Genomic DNA, 19,822 nt, shown 5'->3' on the forward strand with positions numbered 1-19,822 from the left:
TATATCCATTTGCAATGTTACAGTCAACGAACATTAATGCAGTTCTGATCACAAATGTACCGGAAAGGAATTCTTAATATTTTTTTATTAATAATTACGTGTTCATTTATCCTCTTTTATGTAATGACTTTTAAATATACATATATATGAATATAATAAGTAAGGAACTCAAAATCTCATTTGGTAGAAGGGTATAATCGACAGTTGATGAAAGAATTAGGTCTAAGACTGGTGAATTAAACAGGGTGTCGCCCGAAACCTACAAGGAAGTTATCAAGGATGCATTAATACATTTCGTGCTGCCTGGCTGCCATATTCCTTGACGTTACAGTTTTATAAATAGATAAGTATAAATTGGCCGCTGTATAAATGGTTTTGAATTTCAAATAGAGTTAAAACGGTCCAAACGGTCTTATATAAAACGTGAACATGTGGTAAGTTATGTTTGACTTTAAAATTATTATTGATATCAAGATCATTATTATTATGATTATAGTTATTTCTTTTTAAAGTAGTTTTATTAATAATCCGAATGATTTGTTTGTTCTGTAAGTATGCAGGATTCAAAGGGTTCTATTCTTTAACTGTTTTGTTAGTTTGTTGATGTGTACGATTGTCTACATCAAAAGATCATTGGTTTCGTTTTTTTCTACAAACAAACAAAACAAAAAACAAAACAAAAAACAAAACAAAACAAAACAAAACAAAACAAAACAAAACAAAACAAAAAGAAATTTAAAAAAGAAAGGTACGCACAAAATATAATAAAAAGAAATGTATATAATGTTTTGATGTTTCGAACAACTTCCACGAATATACAGTATCTAAGAAATTGTTCAATATCTGGTTTAATTAATTAAATATAAAAATGCCACGTGCAATAAAATACCTGTTCAAACTGATCTCCAAATATTTGGGATATTAGCTATCAAAAATAAGCTCCTGTATTTTTTTACAAATATATAGCTCAGACGTATGTAGGGGATTGGCGACAAAAATTGAAAATTGTCAATATTTCTTTGCGTCTTTTCAAAAAGAAGCCTTCTTCTTATTCTTGCAACAATTACTTAGATTGGAATTTTTACGCCTACCATTGGACTAACAAGCAATACAAAATATTTTTTTCATGAATTTGAGCTTCCTGTGATATTTTCCATGTAAACGCCGGAAAATAATGGCTATTTCTAAATCTATAATGTATAAAATATCTGTGGAACTTATAGTCTTTGAGATTGTTAATATCTTTTTTCTTTTAATCTGTAAAGATGTAACAGTTCATAAGAGGTAAAGCAATGCCCACATTCTTGTATTTTATTATGTTAAAAGTTCCTTTAAAAAATGGATACCAAGGTGAATTCTGGCCAAATTAAGTGTTTGGTGTAATAAAAAAAGACAAAAGATAATAAGGTAAGACATATACAAAATCATTGCACATTTAGAAGTTTGAGTGCATTAATATTTCACCCAAGGGTTGAAGATTGAAAATCTGGACAGTAGACAATATAGAATTGGCAAATAATTCCAACGTTTGACATTGATAAGTAGAGATTTTTTTTGGTATGGCCTAAAATCTATCATTCACCCAACAAACAATATAGTTGTTTACCCTGTTTTATGCTCTCAGTTATTCAATATATCAAAAAGGTCAGATGTGGAGGTGGAGGTGGCCAAATTAACACACCAGACGACTTTCAAAACAATAAAAAAAAGCAGAAAACTAATGTTTGAGGGGCGCAAACTAATAAAATCCGAGTCTGAACTCAGGTGCTCCGAGATAGTAAGCAGTTTCTACTCTACCAGTGACACCTGTTGTGTTGCTGATTGCAAGCACGAATTTGGTAATTATTCGCCAACATATCAAAATGATCAATCACATCTTTATACTTATTGCGTACAATTTACTCATATTTTTTGACATATCTAAAGTTGGCAAATGTCAGAACTTGGGAACATTTTAAAAAACATTTGGGCCGTTATGTTTCTACAATAGTACTTTCTATAGTTGTACTAGAATGCTGGACTAGTGAAGAACATTGTTAACAGCAGAAGTGCAATTTGTTGTTGAATAAGAAAAAAGTATTTTCTACAGTCATTATAAAGAAAGAATATCTAGAATGTACAAAAGATTGTGATTTGGCAGTAAAAATCTTTTTTTTCCCTTAAACCCAAAGTTAAATCTGATTTTTTTATAAATATATTATGTAATATTTATTGTGAGTTTTACTAAATGTAGTCTATTGCAATTTTGTTCTTTTTATTTATATTTATCTATGCACAGATGAACATTCCTGGATGTTCAGGGATACTCGGACTGACGCTGAGATATCTTAAAACATCTTGTTCCTCAAAAACAATTGCTTATCTTTACTTATTTGCGACATTGGAAGGTTGCAAGTACAAAATATCATGTATAATAAATACTTATATCATCAGGGGATAAAAGTCATGCAATGTAAACAAACATCTCGAAAAAAATTAGACTTCTCGGGGAAAAATCATTTTCTCGCAGGACACCAAACCAGAGTTGTTCATTCTATAGGCTAAATTAATTTTGTAATCGAACTTGTTTTCGTTTTCATTAATATCAATAAAATGAATTAGATGTACATTCTTATTAACAATGTTTGTAGGAAATCCGTTTTTGTGACCATTCTTGTCTTTTCTTTGTCCAATGGAAACATATTGAATGAGAAATATGGCATCCAGAAAGCAATTACTATTGGTCCTGTGAGACACTTTTTACAAGAAACAACGAGATTTGAACCATTTAAAGTACCATCTCTTTCAATAATCAAGATACTTAAAAAAGATTCGGAAAATGAAATGAATTTAATAATGGAAGGAAATTTAGATGCCCAAAAAAGAGGTAAGTTTTATATATCAAAATTTCTTTTGGCTGAATAAAAGAACACATGGTTTAATCCAATAGAAACAGCAACCCATTGAAACAAAAACCCAAATTGTTTTGTCTTTTGTCATTTTCCATGTAGATTTAGACTTATCAGCGGGATTGTACTAACATGAGCAACACGACGGGTGTCACATGTGGAGCAGGATCTGCTTACCCTTCTGGAGCACCTGAGATCACCCCTAGTTTTTGGTGGGGTTCGTGTTGCTTGGTCTTTTGTTTTCTTTGTTGTGTTTTGTGTGCTGTTGTTTGTCTGTTGGTCTTTTTCTTTTTTAGTAATGGCGTTGTCAGTTTGTTTTCGAATTATCAGTTTGAATGTCCCTTTGGTATCTTTCGCCTCTCTTTAACAACTACGTCATTTGGTCTCTAGTGGATAGCTGTCTCTTTTTTAATCATATCATATCTTCTTATTTTTATATCAACCTGGTTACATTCTTTATGTACCTGTTTTAAGCAAGGAGTCTGTAGTCCAGTTGTTGCCATTTGTCTGCCAAAAGAAGCTTAAATCAGGACTTTGGTTTTCTTTTTTTCTCTTTTTGTTTTACAATTCGTTTTCCCGGGACCTTTTAAAGCTTACTATAAGTATGAGATTTTGTCATTCTTAAGGGCCATACAAAGACATGTAAGTAGTTGTTCTTTGTTTCTTCGTGGATATCATACCACATCTCCATATTTTAACTTTTAAAAGAATGCAGTAAAACATCTCTGTTTCCAAGTCTAAAAAATGATTTTACTGCATAAAAGATTAATATCAAATATCGAGATATGGTATGATTGTCAATGAGACAACTATCCACCATGACCAGTTGACGTAGATGTATGTAACTATAGGTCTCCGTACGGCCTTCAACAACGAGTAAAATAAGCTATTAAGGGTCCCCGATATAAGAAAAATTTAAAACAGTTGAAATGAGAAAACTAACGTCTTGGCTTATGTACAAAACAACAAGCTTTTAAGTTTTGTGCTGTTCTTAAAATGTCTTTATTTATCTCTGAAAAAAAAACTTAGTATAAACTTTGTTATAATCTATATTACTTTTATAATCAATATTTAAGAAACCTTTGCATTAGTATTGCTGTTGCTGCATTTGAGGTCAGAAATCTTTATTGAAAAATAATACATGAATTAATTCGTCGATACAGTAAAAATGCAACCATTATATACAGACGATATGAAAGCATCCTATTTTTTAGGCATCGATACGCCGGACGGTAACACGACTTCAATGTTTGGACCACATCTAATTACACGAAAGGAATCAGTTGTTGTACACCAACAAGGATTTTTTTATGGAGACATTGTGCATCGTGCGATAGAATATGCAACTGGAGATTACATTATCACCACTAGACACCAAGAACCGGTAACTACGACTACATCTGGAAAAGATACTACGGTAACTATGACTACATCTGAAAAAGAAAAGGCGACAACTCCATCGCAAAATACCATTCCAACAACGGAGAAAGAATTACAACGAGGCAAGCGAAGTACAAAAGTATTATTGTAAGTATTAAAACTATATCAAAAGACAAAATACCATTTATGTTAAATTAAATTTCTAAATTTGAAAGCAAGTTTATCAACGGCAACGAATTCAACTCTGTTAAATACCATTGATATAATTAGATTTTAATATGTAAAATTATACCTCAACTATAAAGAAGGGGTTTATATTGCAATCATCTTGTCCGTCAGTCCGTCCAACACATATTTTCGTCACACTTTTCTCAGGTACAGAACAGAATGACTTTATATCATTTGGTCAGCAAATTGACAGGATGAGTTGTAACAAGCGAGTTTTACAGTAAATTCGGCACTGTAGTATAATATGTCCCCTGGGCTTTGTTCAAATTTGATTAAAAGATTCAATGCCAAGAATAATTTTCTAGGAATCAATTAGTATCTATACGCTTCAATGTTTTGAATGAACTTAATATTTTCGACACACATTTCTACAATACCTCCGAACGGAATTACTTCGAATCGCGCGTCTGGCGTAATAACATTTATGCCTGGCATCTATGATGAGTTTATTTACAACCACTGGGTAGCTGTCACTGCTGGTAGAGGTTTCCTCACCGAGAGTATCACCAGCACAGTAGTCAGCACTTCTGTGTTGACATGAATTTTTATTGATATGGTAACTAAGATGAGTTTATGTTTTATTTGGACGGCATGTTGACAGGGATGAATTGTAACATGTGGGGGCTTTTCAGAAACCTTCTTCCTATTTTTCGATATACTTTGAAAAACGATAGGGATATGCTTAGTCTAAATACGGCAACGCGTGCAACTTCTAGTTACGGTGGCCAACGATAACGAGTTTATCTGTACACATATATATGTTTTTCGACTTGAACTTGAAACTTAAAATTTTTTCAGCGTTGAGACATCAAAATCTACACAGTCTTCATTGTGTTGAACTCCTCAGAACACTTGAGCACCTATGGATTTAAAAAAAAATCTTATTTCCTATAGTCCGGTGGTGCTTTTTTTTGCGGCTTAATCCGGGGTTTATAGACAGTACATAATGAATTGTAGATATATGCTCATCATTATCTCAAAATTTTAAAGTCATAAAAATTGGTCTGTCTTTATTCTTAACTCTCTTCTTCAATAAATACATGAATAACAGAAAAAATAAGTAAACATTAATCACGATTATACATTTTTAGTTTTTCAAGAATACATATTGGATACCAAACCAGAAAAAGATAATAGTAGTTTGTGTTTTCTGGTCTGTGCATCCGTCCGCCCGGCCTTCCCTTCCAAATCAGTTAAAAATCTAAGATAGTTTGTGGTTACATCAACTTGAACCTTCATACACGTATTTGTTATGAAGTGAATAGGTTGATATATATATGCCAGTAAAATATTTGACCAAGATTTTGCGGTTTACTGAGCATTAAAATGTGATAGTGCGCGAGGAGCATGATGTCCTATGGGCTTATATTTTCTTTCCTAATATTTTGGTATCGTTTTAATGATTGACAAAAAGATAATACTTAACAAGTTGACCCAAAGGAGACCAGTAAGCAGATCTCTACAAAGACAGTAGAATTTTTGAACCGCTTTATTTTACATATAATTTCCTTTTTTGCAGGTCAGAAACAGACAGGGCACAGATAGATCGGTTCATATCAGAACTCCCAGATCCAAGACTCTTAGATCTTCCCTGTCCTTTTAGTTTCATTGAATGTAGCGCATCTGCGAAATACCGGACTATTGATGGATCGTGTAATAACCTGGACCATCCGTATTGGGGGAAATCATTCACTCCATTTGACAGATTCTTAAAACCCGAATTTGCTGATGGTACACAAATTTTTATATGCTAGTTTTCAATCAAATAGTTTCTATTATTTATATTACTTTAGTGGAAATAGTGCTTGCACAATAAAATTGAGAATGGGAACGGGGAATGCGTCAAAGAGACAACAACCCGACCAAAGAGCAGAAAACAGCACAAGGCCACCAATGAGTCTTCAACACTGGGATTTCGTTACCACAAATTACTTAAAACCTTTACTAAATTCTTCCATACATACAAAGATTTGATTTGCAAGTTTAGCTGTACCTGTAAAAAACTTATTTCAGATAGAATAGCACATCCTAAATTTTACGGTGATGTTGTTTACCGAGCCCGGAAATGTATATACGATCCGGGTAAACTTATCAATCCTTTAAATAAACTTATTCTAAAAGGTTACCAATTCAACACTGTAATTAGATCTTTGAATATTGTTTCTTTTGGTATAAATATTGATTTTGTTATCAGTAAATTACAATCATACTAAATAGCTTTGTTATACACATATCCACTTTAACGGTACTACAATCTGTCGACACCTTTATTTTGGCATTGCACAAGGTCATGTTTTTCTCTGAATGTTAATGACGTCTTTACACTAAATCCATTGGATGTTGAATGTGTACTGATTGATATTTTAGTCTTAGATACATGATTTTTTTTATCTGTTATTGGCTTTGAACTAGCTGTCAGTAACTGCAAGTACTCTCAGATCTGTACTTAGTGTCCTTTTTGTTGATAGGAATGAGAGATGGATAAATACCCTGCCACGTCCTATGTGTGTTTTTGTTTAATGCTTTTCTGCTTTGATGAGTTAAGCCTTTTTCAACTGATTTTTATAGTTTGTTGTTTTGTTGTGCTGTTACACCACTGTCCCAGGTTAGGGGAGGGTTGAACGCTCACAAACATGTTTAGCCCTGCCACATTCTGTATGCGCTTGTCCCAAGTCAGGAGCCTGTAGTTCAGTGGTTGTCGTTGGTTCATGTCTGTAATATTTGTTTTTCGTAAATTGTTTTGTTATAAATTAGGCCGTTAGATTTCTCAATTGAATGTTTCATATTTTTCATGTCGGGGCCTTTTATAGTCGACTTTACGGTATGGGGTTGTCGAAGGCCGCACGGTTGCCTATAATTGCTTACATCCACTTTATTTGAACTTTGTTGGATAGTTGTCTCATTGGCAATCATACCACATCTCCTTATTTTTATATGGTTCAGCGAAAAAAACGTTTTTAAAATTTCGATCTCTTTGAAAAAAATGCTAAATGATGGTATTACTGTTGCATTGTTGGCAAAAAATACAAGAATTAAAAAGGAAACAAATTAAAAACCGAAACAGCTTTGTAAATCGTGTATCCGTCTAAATAAGTATTTCTTTTACGGCAAAATTATAATATATATAAAAATAAATCAGTATCGAAAGAAAAAGAAAAACAAACATGCAAGTTAAAATAAATTTAGTCCATCAACCGGCCACAAGTTTTTATTCAATTTGTATTGAAAAAAGAACGTAGTACTACCCTTAGCCATCGTGTAAGCACGTTTAGCATGCTTTTAGCTGCTCGGCGATATATATTTTGCTCATTGGTGAAGGCCGTACGCTGACCATTAGACCACATCTTATAATATTTATATTACAAATCGAATAGCAGTGTCGAACTGACTTATTATTTTTATTTTGAATGGATGACTTGAGCCTGATACAATTCTGATCATAGACAGACTATATCCTCATTAACATGCATGGCTAGGGGATAGACCTTTTTAAATTCATAAAAGTGAACTAAAGTTTGCCTTGTATTTTAGACAAAAAAGGCCATTATAGGTGTCATATAGTAAAACATTTTGTACAAATAAGAATATGATTGCAAATTTAAAAATACGCATCCCGTTCATTTTCTTTTGTAGGAGCACAAGAACCAAGAAAATATGGCAAACTGAATGTACCATTAGAGGGTCCACGTGAGATTAGTAACTTTGTACACACCACAAGCACACTTGCCGATCTGGATCCACCAATTAGCTCCTATATGATGACATTTGGGCAATTCCTGGACCATGATATAACAAAAACAGCTTTATCTAAAGGTATTGTGAATTGCCTAAACAGTATTATATTTAACTATCTTTAAATTAGATCGTTTCGTCAACATGAAACTCACAAGCGGCGTTCAAATCATAACAGTTATAAACAAAGTTGAAGAGCATTGAAAATTTTTAAAAGATGCAGATATTTCATGCCGTTTTAGGTGCCAATAAACCTCTAGTAAGATACCATAATGGCTTTAGATTGTAAATAATTATATGTATGTGCTAACAGTGCTATGTGTCGGGATTCTGGATTAGTCTTTATTGGGGGGGGGGGGGGGGGGCTGAAATGCACTGGTTATATTGAATTCGCTATTCTATAATTCTTCAATTTCATACTACGAATTATCATTGATTACTTTCTTATTCTTTCAATTACAGGAGCATATCCTTTTAATTTAGACTGTTGTAATCCTAATAGGTAAGTGTTAAGGCAATCACAAAAGCAAGTGGTTCTAGAGGGGTACCTATAAATTAATTTGAAATACTTGTCTATCTATCTTCAGTTTGAGAAAAATATATAATAAACAACCTCCTTAATTAATAACCAAAAACCAGGAAGATACTCTTTCAGATTTGAACAAGTTACACAACTTGATTTCAAAAATATAATTCAAAATTCACAACACGTAATTAGATTTTTAAGATATACAGCTAGATTTGAAAGAATGCAAATTTCTATTCGAAAAATTTCGCAACTATATTTAAACCACAAAAAGCACAGGTTTTTTTAATATGGCTGTGTACTGGTTTAGATTACAGTAGATAGTTTTTTTTAGCATAAAACACTGCTTACAAAGTACAAAAACGCAAAATAAATTGCATATACAAATTAACAATAAAATTGAAAATGGAAATGGGGAATATGTCAAAGAGACAACAACCCGACCAAAGAGCAGAAAACAGCCGAACGCCACCAATGGGTCTTCAATACAGCGAGAAAATCCCGCACCCGGAGTCGGGCTTCAGCTGGCCCCTAAATAAAAATGTGTACTAGTTCATCAAAAATGGACGTCATACTAAACTCCAAAACATATAAATGAACTAAAATTAGAATAACCCATACATGACTAACAAAGGCCAGAGGCTCCTGACTTGGGACAGGCGCAAAAATGCGGCGGGGTTTAACATGTTTTGTGAGATCTCAACTCTCCCCCTATACCTCTAGCCAATGTTGAAAAAACAAAGACACAGCAATACGCACAGTAAAACTCAGTTTAAAAGAAGTCTTAGTCCGATGTCACGACAGAATAGGTAACAAAAGAAACTAAGCAAAATGACAATGATACATAAATTAACAAAAGACTACTAGCAGTTACTGACATGCCAGCTCCAGACCTCAATTAAACTGATTGAAAGATTATATCTTAATCATATGAAAATAAAGCACAATCCCTCCCGTTAGGGGTTTAGTATCATACCATCATAAAATATATGAGAAGAACATAACCCGTATCATGCCAACAACTGGTTTTAGAACAAATGTGTTTATTTCCGATGCAAAGACTCTATGAGTGAATCAATATTAATACCAAAATATGCCATCATGACAACAGTATCGTAACTATATCCCTTCTGAATAAGTCTGTTTAAAGGTTTTTTTAGCTTTTGTGGTGAATGCCGACATTTTTGTGCTTTGTAAAGAATATTACAATAAAAGATTGGATGCGAAATACCTGAACGTATAAGATGTCTGCATGTTGATTTATATTTACAAATGATGTCCTTGTATCGATGATAAAATTTAGTAAACGTTTTGACTAGTTTATGATATAGAAAACCCTGGTGTAATAATTTTTCAGTAATACAGAGATTTCTTTCGTTAAAATCAAATACGTTGTTACATACACGAGCGAATCGAACAAGTTGAGATATATAAACACCATAAGATGGTGACAAGGGAACGTCACCATCTAAAAATGGATAATTAACAATAGGAAATGAAAAATCATCTCTTTTATCATAAATTTTGGTATTAAGCTTCCCGTTAAAGATATAGATATCAAGATCCAGGAAAGGGCAGTGTTCATTGTTAGTATTAGCTTTATTTAAAGTCAGTTCAGCAGGATAAATCTCTTTAGTGTACATACTGAAGTCGTCATTATTGAGAGCCAATATATCATCCAAATATCTAAAAGTGCTATTAAATTTTTGTATCAGATGTTGTTTCGATGGATTTTTGCTGATTTTAGTCATAAATTGTAACTCATAACAATACAGAAACAGGTCCGCAATAAGTGGTGCACAGTTAGTCCCCATTGGAATTCCGATAACTTGACGATATACGGAATCTCCATATCGAACAAAAATGTTATCTAGCAAAATTCAAGGGCAGTTATAGTACTATCAAAGCAGGTCCAATGTTTTTAGGGTTGTCAAGGTCGGGTAATGTCCTTGAAATTGTCGAAATTTGAACGCTTCAGAACTGTAAATTTACTTGTTTAACCCTTGAAAAACAACAACATATGATTAGTCTTTAAAAAAGTTTTTGGACGAAAGTTAACTTGAATGTTGCCTTTATTATCGTTATGCATTGTAGACAACAGAATCCCAGGAACCCAGATTGCTTCACGTTTACTATACCTGGTGACGATCCTTACCATCGGGATATACTCGGAAACAATAGAAGATGCATGAATTTTGTCAGGTCTCAAGCGGCATGTGACCTTGGTTGTAATTTTGGTAAGTTTGTAGATTTAATCTTGTCGTGCAAAATAAGACATAGACAGGAGAAAGGTATCTTTATTTTACATTGATAACACACCCATCTCAAAATTGACCGTAGACGAATTTGACCATTCTTTTTCGGTCCCTTTTTGGTCTTCTGGCTCTTAACGTTCTACTTATTCATACATCTTTGGTTTTCAAATATTAAGGTCTGAGCGCCTGATGAAGCTAAAACCAGAAAAGCGCTTCGGAAGCACGAAATTTATAAGTGTTATATTCATTGACAATAATTTTGTCAGTATCATTCGTTTAATCAACCCACAATTCTATTTATTGTAGTTTCAAACAAGAATGTGTCCATAGTACACGGATGCCCACTCACGCTGTCATTTTCTATGTTCAGTGGACCGTGAAATTGGGGTCAAAACTCTAATTTGGCATTAAAATTAGAAAGATCATATCATAGGGAACATGTGTACTAAGTTTCAAGTTGATTGGAATTCAACTTCATCAAAAATTACCTTGACCAAAATAATTAACCTGAAGTGGGACAGACGGACGAATGGACGGACGAACGAACGAACGGACGCACAGACCGAAAAACATAATGCCCCTAGGTGGGGCATAAAAATCTATGTTTATTTATATAGATTTGTGAAAGTACTTCATTTAACAGTTCCATAAGAGTAACTAAGCTTTTGGATAATCTTAAAGCCAGAGACAAAAAGCTGAGTAAATGTTAATTTTCTAATATTAACGTTGTAATTTCATCATAATATATGTCATATGAAAATTGAAACAAACTTTTCTGATGTAAACAATGTATTTAGATTTTTTCATATCATATGTCTGTAGAATTAATGTTTTTTTTTTATCTATTGAGCAACTTGAGTGCGGGTGGTCGTGAAATCGAACCCCGGCCGAGTCAAACCAATTTGAACCGCTAAACGTAACATACAACAATTTCGTAATTTCTTGTTAACTGAAGAATAATCTTTTTAAGTATATATACATGTATATAAAAGGAGACCAGTTAGATAGTATCTAGATATAAGAAGTGACTGACTGGACACACACATCGAGAACAGTTTAGTGAACTGACACATTATATTGATATTTCAGGTTATCGAGAACAGTTTAATGAACTGACACATTACATCGATGGTTCTGGTGTTTATGGTTCTACTGTTGCAGAGTTAAATACATTGAAAGACCCTAATGATAATGGTTAAGTATAAATAAGTGCCCTCTTAATAGAAATATTTGGAATACATGTTTAAACAGGAGCAACAAAGATTTGAAAAAAAACAGTAATTGACGTTGCAGATGGTGTACCTTGTTTCCAGGTATTGCTCATAACAATATGTGTATGTATCCGTAGTGAAGTCTGCGGTCTGTTCTATTGACATTACAAAGGGTTTTTCTATAAAATGTAAACATACATTATGCAGCTACACTTTCGTAATATAAGTAAAATGTGTATAATTCAAAATGCATGAACGAATTTCAGATTGCACTTGTTCTTTCACGTAGTTCACATGCTGGGGGAAATCTCGTTTGAAAAAGAGGCTAAGTACAACAACAATAATGAAGTCGAATGTACCGTACATTTTTGGTCTTTATGCTGTTGGTACAGAAGTTTGAACAGAAAAAAAAATTTAATGACTTAGCACATATCGCAAGACACAGTAGTAGACGTCGTCATTCAATTACAGAATCAAAGATATAGTGAAGCATCCATTGTCCGTTTCCCAACGACTGCCTTTTAGTTGTAAATTTATGAATAAAACTTCAGCATGCACCTTTCATTTTGATTATTTTTTTTGAATTGTTTGAAGGGTTCTCAAATACAAAAGAACAGAATTTTCATTGTGTCTAGTTGTGATTTATCTGCTTGAGTGCCATCACCATTCATATTTTCTTCTTTACCAGGGATGATAGTAATTCCTATCTTGCAAGTACCCTTGAAGAAGAATACTAACTTTTCCAAGCCTTTCCACGATCCTTCGTTTCATTTTAAATAATGCTTTTTAACATATAGTAAAGGGAGTATTGTATAGAATATCTACCTTCTTAACTATCCAATGAAATTCAATGCAACTTTCAGACACTTGATCGTATTCATAGAGATATTTGTCATGATGAATTAATTTTCTACGTTTTTCATGTTTTTCGTTCGATTCACTCAGAACCCAAAGTGTGGAATTTTAAAGTTGTAACAAATAATACCAAAAAAAGTCTAAGGTCCACTTCATCAAGGGAATTGGGGATTTTAACCTTTGTAAAAGATAACAAAATATAAACTGAGGTAATAACAGGAAAGATTTAATGAAAAAAAAAGCTGTACTTAACCAGTGAATGGATTTTAGCGACCGAAATCTGCAATATTGCGTAAACATTAACGAATGTGACTTATCATCGAGTTATGATTTTTAATTATTCTTTTAAACCGATGTACTCACTGCATTGTATTCAAAACTTTTCTTTCACATAAAAGTAGTGTTTATATAAACGAATAAAGATTTCTCTAATAAATATTTATCAATATAGAAAAAAAGAAGATGTGGTATGATTTCCAATGTATGTTTAAAACAATAAACGAAAAACAAATATGATAGACAACAACCAACGAGATAACATGCAAAAACTCAGGTAAATTACAGGTAAATTCGCGCAAACTTAATACAATTTCTTCGCGCAAACGTGATGCCTTTCATATTAAAATTCGCGCAAATGTAGGTCGCCCAGTAATATATCTTTGCTCACTTTATATGAAACATTTTTATGATTACAGGAATGATGTTGGTTTCGTCGGATGATAAGCTGCCACTTGACTTCAATGATCCTAGTTGTACCTCGGATATGAATAAGGCATGCTTTAGAGCAGGTACTTTATACCGATAAATACATGTTTATGTTCAAATGAGGGGCCTTAATTAGTGGTCTAAGTAATTCATTCACAGTAATTACTAGCCTGTCAAACACTGCGGATGTGAGTTCGAACTCCGAATTAAACATTTAAAAAAGAGAACAATCAGTATATTAACCTTTTGTTTGTTATGATTGGAAAACTGATATTGACAATGTGTATGAGACAAAAGTACCCAGATATACTTGTATCAAAATACAGCTTTTTATTTCTGTTTTTCATCTTGTTAGTTACTGGAAAGTCGACCTTTATGATCCATGCCCCTAAGTTATTGCATCTTAAAACAGAATAAGACGGTCCCTAGTGTCAACTTCAGTGTTCCCTTTTTATATTTTAAATGCACTAGAAGGTACAGATATGGACATATGCGGGAGTGGACACAAAAACAATTAACAAACTAGCTAGGCGCTACTGCAAATATTGTTATTGGTTGATGGGCAATGCATTAGTATTATAAAAATAACACACATTTAGATAATCACAGAGCATCAACAAGATATTGGTAAGAATACTTGACTATGGAAAACAGTATTAGAATGGACATTAAAAGCTAATATATTAACTAACTGGTAATTAAAAAGTAAAGGTTGACAAAGAAGTAATGAAGTTCATATGTAGAAATAATACATCTTAATTAGAAAACGGAAAATAGCCTTTATTTGAAGAGGAAAACATAGAAAAGAAAATCTAAATTCAGTTATAAGATTCCCTTTGTTTTACCAAACAGAAAATCTTTGAATTTAAAAATATGCTGTTTTAGTTAAGGCTACACAGATATAGGCAATTCACAATTGAGAAAAAGATTCTTTATGAAAGTCTTAAACTTAATAGTATAATTGTGAATTCTGCAGGAAATTATAATTTGAATTTGCTGAAAAATCTATATAATGAAATGGTATTAAGTTTAATTTATTTTCTATTTAAAAATTAGCGTTGCTCATTTAATAAGGTCGGTATTTATATAACATTTGAAATGCAAAGTGGATTACTTGAGATCAAGCTAGAACATAATAACAATTGAAGCAAAACAAGAAAACTAGTCCCTTTAGCGTTTTGAATATTTTTTTTTCTTCTCTACAACACAGGTGATGTACGGGCCAATACACAACCCGCGCTCAGTTCCCTACACACTATCTGGGTACGAGAGCACAACCGAATTGCCCAGCATTTCAAAAATAGCCCCGAATGTTACAATTGGACTGGACAACAAATTTTCGAGGAAACTAGACGCTACGTTGCGGCTGAAATTCAACACATCACCTATAATGAATTTTTACCAAAACTACTAAGTGAGGAAATCCGTGAACAGTTTGGTTTGGTACCATTATGGGATGGGCATTTCACTGACTATGACCCAACCGTGCGGCCAATGATCCGAAATTCATTTTCAACGGCAGCATATAGAATGGGACATAGTTTAATAAGGGATAAGTTTATCTTTCCCAACAGTGAGTTTGACCTTCACGTGCATTTGAACAAACCGGACTTATTATACGAACCGAGTGGAATAGAACGTTGTACACGAGGTATGTATGAAAATCACGCACAAAAAATAGACGAGAAGATGACGAGAGAAATCACTTGGAAACTGTTTGAAACAATGGCAGGAAATGGCGGGGATTTGGCATCTTTCAATATTCAGCGAGGTCGTGATCATGGACTTCCGCCATACACTACGTGGCTACACTGGTGCACAGGGAAAACGGTCAAAGCTGACAATTTTAACCCAGGTGTAGAAGGTGGTCTTTTTTATCATAGTTTAAATGCCGCGAAAAAACTGAATAAAGCTTATGCGTAAGTATACCATCGGTAATAAAATTAACTAAGCTGGAAATTCTAAACCAATAAAAGAACAGTCACTTAGTATTTCATTGTACCCGCTTTGCAGATATTTAATCTGCCCATGGGCAATAACCAAAAAAATAAATATTCTAAACTTTTTATAAACATCTTACAAGAAATGTAGGCATGAGATCTTTAACAATGTTATTTTCATTCTATTTCTTTTTTCAAGGGGCATAACTCCTGTAAAATAGTTGGTTGAAACTCTTCCATGACCTTGCTGATTTATGCCTTTGATATAAACTTCATAAAAATTTGACAAAAATGTAGGCATGAGAGTACTTACACTTACAATGTAATGTTTAATATAAATTACATTAAAAAAGAGACATAACTCAAGTCTAAATAATAGATAAACGCTGATTTTCGAATTCTTTTAACTAAGACATTGCTGATATAAACCTATGATATACATTTCAGATCAATTTTACAAAAATGTAGGCTTTAGAGCGCTTACGATGCAATTTTCATATCATTTATATTTCCAAGGGACATAACTCCTTTAAAAATAGTATTTGGCACTGATTTTTTTACTTTTCCAAGACATTGCTGATATTAACTTTTGATTTAAATTTCACAAAAATTGTACACGTGAAAGCGCTTACAAAAACGTACACAAGGACGCAGCACGAACTAATAGAAGCCCAGACAATGAAGATATCTATGGTATTTTTTTTTTAAATAGCAAAATAATCCCTTTGAACATACCAACTATATTATAAAGAACTCATGCACACACATGTACAAAATAGAATGACACTTCACACTAAAGAGGAACAAATCAATTCATAGGAAATTTAAAAAAATGTATATACCTTAAGTTACTGTCACCCACGATACTTTTTGTGCAATTGTTATCAAAAATTACGACTACATGTATAATACACAGTCTGTTTTAATTCAATTATACAAAATTTGATTCGCATGCATATGTGTTGTTGGCTATAATGAATTTTGAATTTGTATGTGTCTTTGGTTTATATAATCAATTTGGAATTTATATGTGTCTTTGGTCAAAATCGATTTTGTGTTTGGATGTGTCTTTGGTTATACAAAAGACAGTTATTGTGTAGAAATAGGATTTTCTACATCATTGTTGATACAATTGATACTTTATTAAATCATAACAATTACCCATATGATGAATTAGTCAGCATTTTATTTTCTTAACGGGAGAATTGTACATCTCTTTGTCGTTGCTATCTTACTTTTTTATACCTGATAATCAAAAACAACTCAAAATGATGTATGACCTTCTTTGTAGATACACTTGTGATATAGATTTGTTTCCTGGAGGTATATCGGAAGATCCTTTACCAGGCAGCAGATTAGGGCCAACATTTACATGTATACTAGCTTTACAGTTTAGAGCTCTTAAATATGGTGATAGATTCTTCTATGAGGGGAATACTCCACTGAATCCGCATCCATTTACACCACAAGAACTTGAAGGTTTCCGCCCAATAACAATGGCAAAGATAATATGTGAAAATACTAATATTGAACAAATACCACAAGATGTATTTTTAGAACCTTCAGAAAGGTTAGTTAGTTTTTAGTGTTCGTATTTAACAATAGCACGAATCCCCACCCCATTATAAAACACAACAAGACAACAAAAAAACTAAACAGCTGAAATGATCTTGAAAACGTTTCTGACCTTTCCTTATATTTGTAGTTATCAAGTGATAATGTTCAAAAAATGTTCATGCATTGTTTTCAGTATAGAAAACCTATTTCTAAACTGTGTATTGATTTGATTTATTCTTTTAAACTAGGATTCCCAATGTGAAATCACGTGTGTATAGCAAAGTAAATTCCTTTCTTTCTAAGCCAATAAAATTCAATCTATTTTCAGCAATCCATTTCGAAATTGCTCCGATCTTCTCGATATCTGTTTCCCTAAGAATGGTGGATGGAGCGACTGGAAAGATAGTTGTTGTAGTAACTGTTGTACCAGACAACAATACCGATCATGTGACAATCCTCCGACAAATGAATGCGGGAAACCATGTGAAGGATACGATTTCAGATACCAAAACACGTGTCCCTATGGCGAAGGAAATGGATGATGCTGTCAATACGGTGGTGGTCATTAAGATGGAGGAAGCTATCATTTTCATAACCATCACGATGGCCATTAGTTTCTTCATCTTGTAAACAGTAGATTGAGATAATTATTTTCAAAAATCTATAGTAAGATTAAACACTTTATATATCATTTGTTAATTTTAACCACTTTCATTTTAAACTATAATTTTCATAATTTTAGACAGGTAACGATATAAAGTCACATTTTGGGAAATAGGAATTATGTAATTGTGCTAAAACTAGGTTTGTAACTCTATCAAGCAAAGCTGACCATAGATAATTTTGGTTTTTCTTTTTACACCTCTTTGGTTTTTAAGCTCCCTGACGTATTATATTTTTGACTTTTCAATCTTTGAGTCAAGCACGTAACTGATAAAGATTATTCTAGAAACACGTGTTGGTTGCAAGGAAATCATATCATTTGGTTCCTCTTAGATTTTTTGGAAACCTTTTGTGACCTGACAGCTTTGTGTGAACCAGACTGAAACATATGACATAGAAAAACCTTATTTTAGCTAACCAATGAATATTAAACTGTTTTCAATGTGACTGAATGGGTCTCAATTCCTGGGCTGAAAGCGAAACCAGAAGCGTAACTTTCATTGCCTCATTGCCTCACTAAATTTTTTACCAAAACAATTAATAAGAAGATAAAATGTACAATTTGTGATAAAAGATACAATGTTGATACAAATATCGGTTAGCAAGGGACAGACACATGTATAATAGATACCACTAAAACTGACATTATTAAGATCCCGTTTTCATTGAAAACACATTTGTTACGTTTGGTCGACGTGTTGTATGACGCAGATTTAATTCATACGGAGGCTTTAAAAAAAGAATGCAAAATGAAACTAGCTGCATTATCTTTTGATTTCACTTTTACCCCTATACTTAAACGGGTCTCTCACTAAATAACTAAAGTTTGGTGAGTATGTTGATCGCAACTATCCCTTTCAACTTGAAATAAACTATACCAAATATATAGTGAAGTCTGTTTCTTATCTTGACTTATAGATATTTGACAGAATGGCTATGACAAACGAGCTGATTTTTATTTGCACATTGTAATCATTCCATTTCTGTATTGAAACATTATTAAGGCACCATAATATGGAGTACATATCTCCCAGTTTATATATATATTCAACAGCTTATTTTTCTCATTAAAATTCATGAAATAGATTTACTGTTTCCAATGGAGTTGCAAAACCAGGGGTTCTTATTGTAAATTTTTCGGCAACACATTTTTCTGACGCCACAGTCATGGAATATTTGTTTCGCATTTGGCCAAGGATGTTTAATTGTATCCACAACGCTGTCTTCTCAAAGTTATGGCATCATGATAACCGGTTTTTGATTGCTTTGAGCATCACGATGGGTGGCATTTCAAATGTATGAGCATTATTTAACTAACTTTAGTAATTGTGTCGGTCTAATCTAAACGTTTTGAATATGTTAAAATCAAATTGAATGTTTTAGTCTAAAATTTTTACCTATATTTTACAGTGTTTTATATCATGATTTGCGTAACATACCTATTCGATTTGTCAATTATTTTTCTTTGTGTATGCTTAGTCATGTTTTTCGATTCTTCTTTTGCTGATTTCTTATTTCAGTACGATTAATTATTGTAATGAATATTACTTAACAAACTTCTAATATTTTCGTTTTTAAAAAAGATAAACTGTATGAAATATTAAAACTGTACAAAGATATTTCTTGATATTTCCGAGATAACATGATTGTGATAATCCTCCAATGTCTTTCACCCTTGTGTGAAACAGGAACTGCTGAACATTCGGAAGCAATAGAGTTCAAACCCGTTTACTGGTTTGATTCGTGTTGCTCAATCTAAATTTTTTTTTTAAATATTTTGTGGACTGCTGTTAGTCTTTAGTCTTTTGGCCATTGTGCTACACGTCTTTCTTCGAACTATAGTTTTGTATTGCCTATTTGGTATATTGTTTTTCAAAGGAAT

The 19,822-nt window shown here is 32.8% G+C and overlaps 1 protein-coding gene across 1 annotated transcript; it reads left to right on the plus strand.

Annotated features, from left to right (window-relative positions):
• The first annotated feature begins 207 nt into the window (after positions 1 to 207).
• On the plus strand, positions 208 to 19,559 carry LOC127735153 (peroxidase-like protein). The gene is made up of 12 exons (XM_052245250.1): positions 208 to 434; positions 2,631 to 2,866; positions 4,103 to 4,415; positions 6,016 to 6,227; positions 8,130 to 8,309; positions 8,691 to 8,730; positions 10,849 to 10,991; positions 12,099 to 12,203; positions 13,771 to 13,863; positions 14,991 to 15,699; positions 17,012 to 17,290; positions 17,606 to 19,559. Exons 1-12 carry the CDS (start codon positions 430 to 432, stop codon positions 17,817 to 17,819), a joined length of 2,529 nt encoding a protein of 842 aa, XP_052101210.1. The 5' UTR covers positions 208 to 429; the 3' UTR covers positions 17,820 to 19,559.
• Positions 19,560 to 19,822: the final 263 nt, after the last annotated feature.

The sequence above is a fragment of the Mytilus californianus genome, unplaced genomic scaffold (genome assembly GCF_021869535.1).
Source record: "Mytilus californianus isolate M0D057914Y unplaced genomic scaffold, xbMytCali1.0.p SCAF_3, whole genome shotgun sequence".
Classification (NCBI taxonomy): domain Eukaryota; kingdom Metazoa; phylum Mollusca; class Bivalvia; order Mytilida; family Mytilidae; genus Mytilus; species Mytilus californianus.

Excerpts from the sequence above, each read along its gene's own strand:
- LOC127735153 (XM_052245250.1), top strand. Across the intron at positions 4,416-6,015 it reads CGAAGTACAAAAGTATTATT|GTCAGAAACAGACAGGGCAC; the intron begins GTAAGTATTAAA and ends CCTTTTTTGCAG. Across the intron at positions 13,864-14,990 it reads TAAGGCATGCTTTAGAGCAG|GTGATGTACGGGCCAATACA; the intron begins GTACTTTATACC and ends TCTACAACACAG.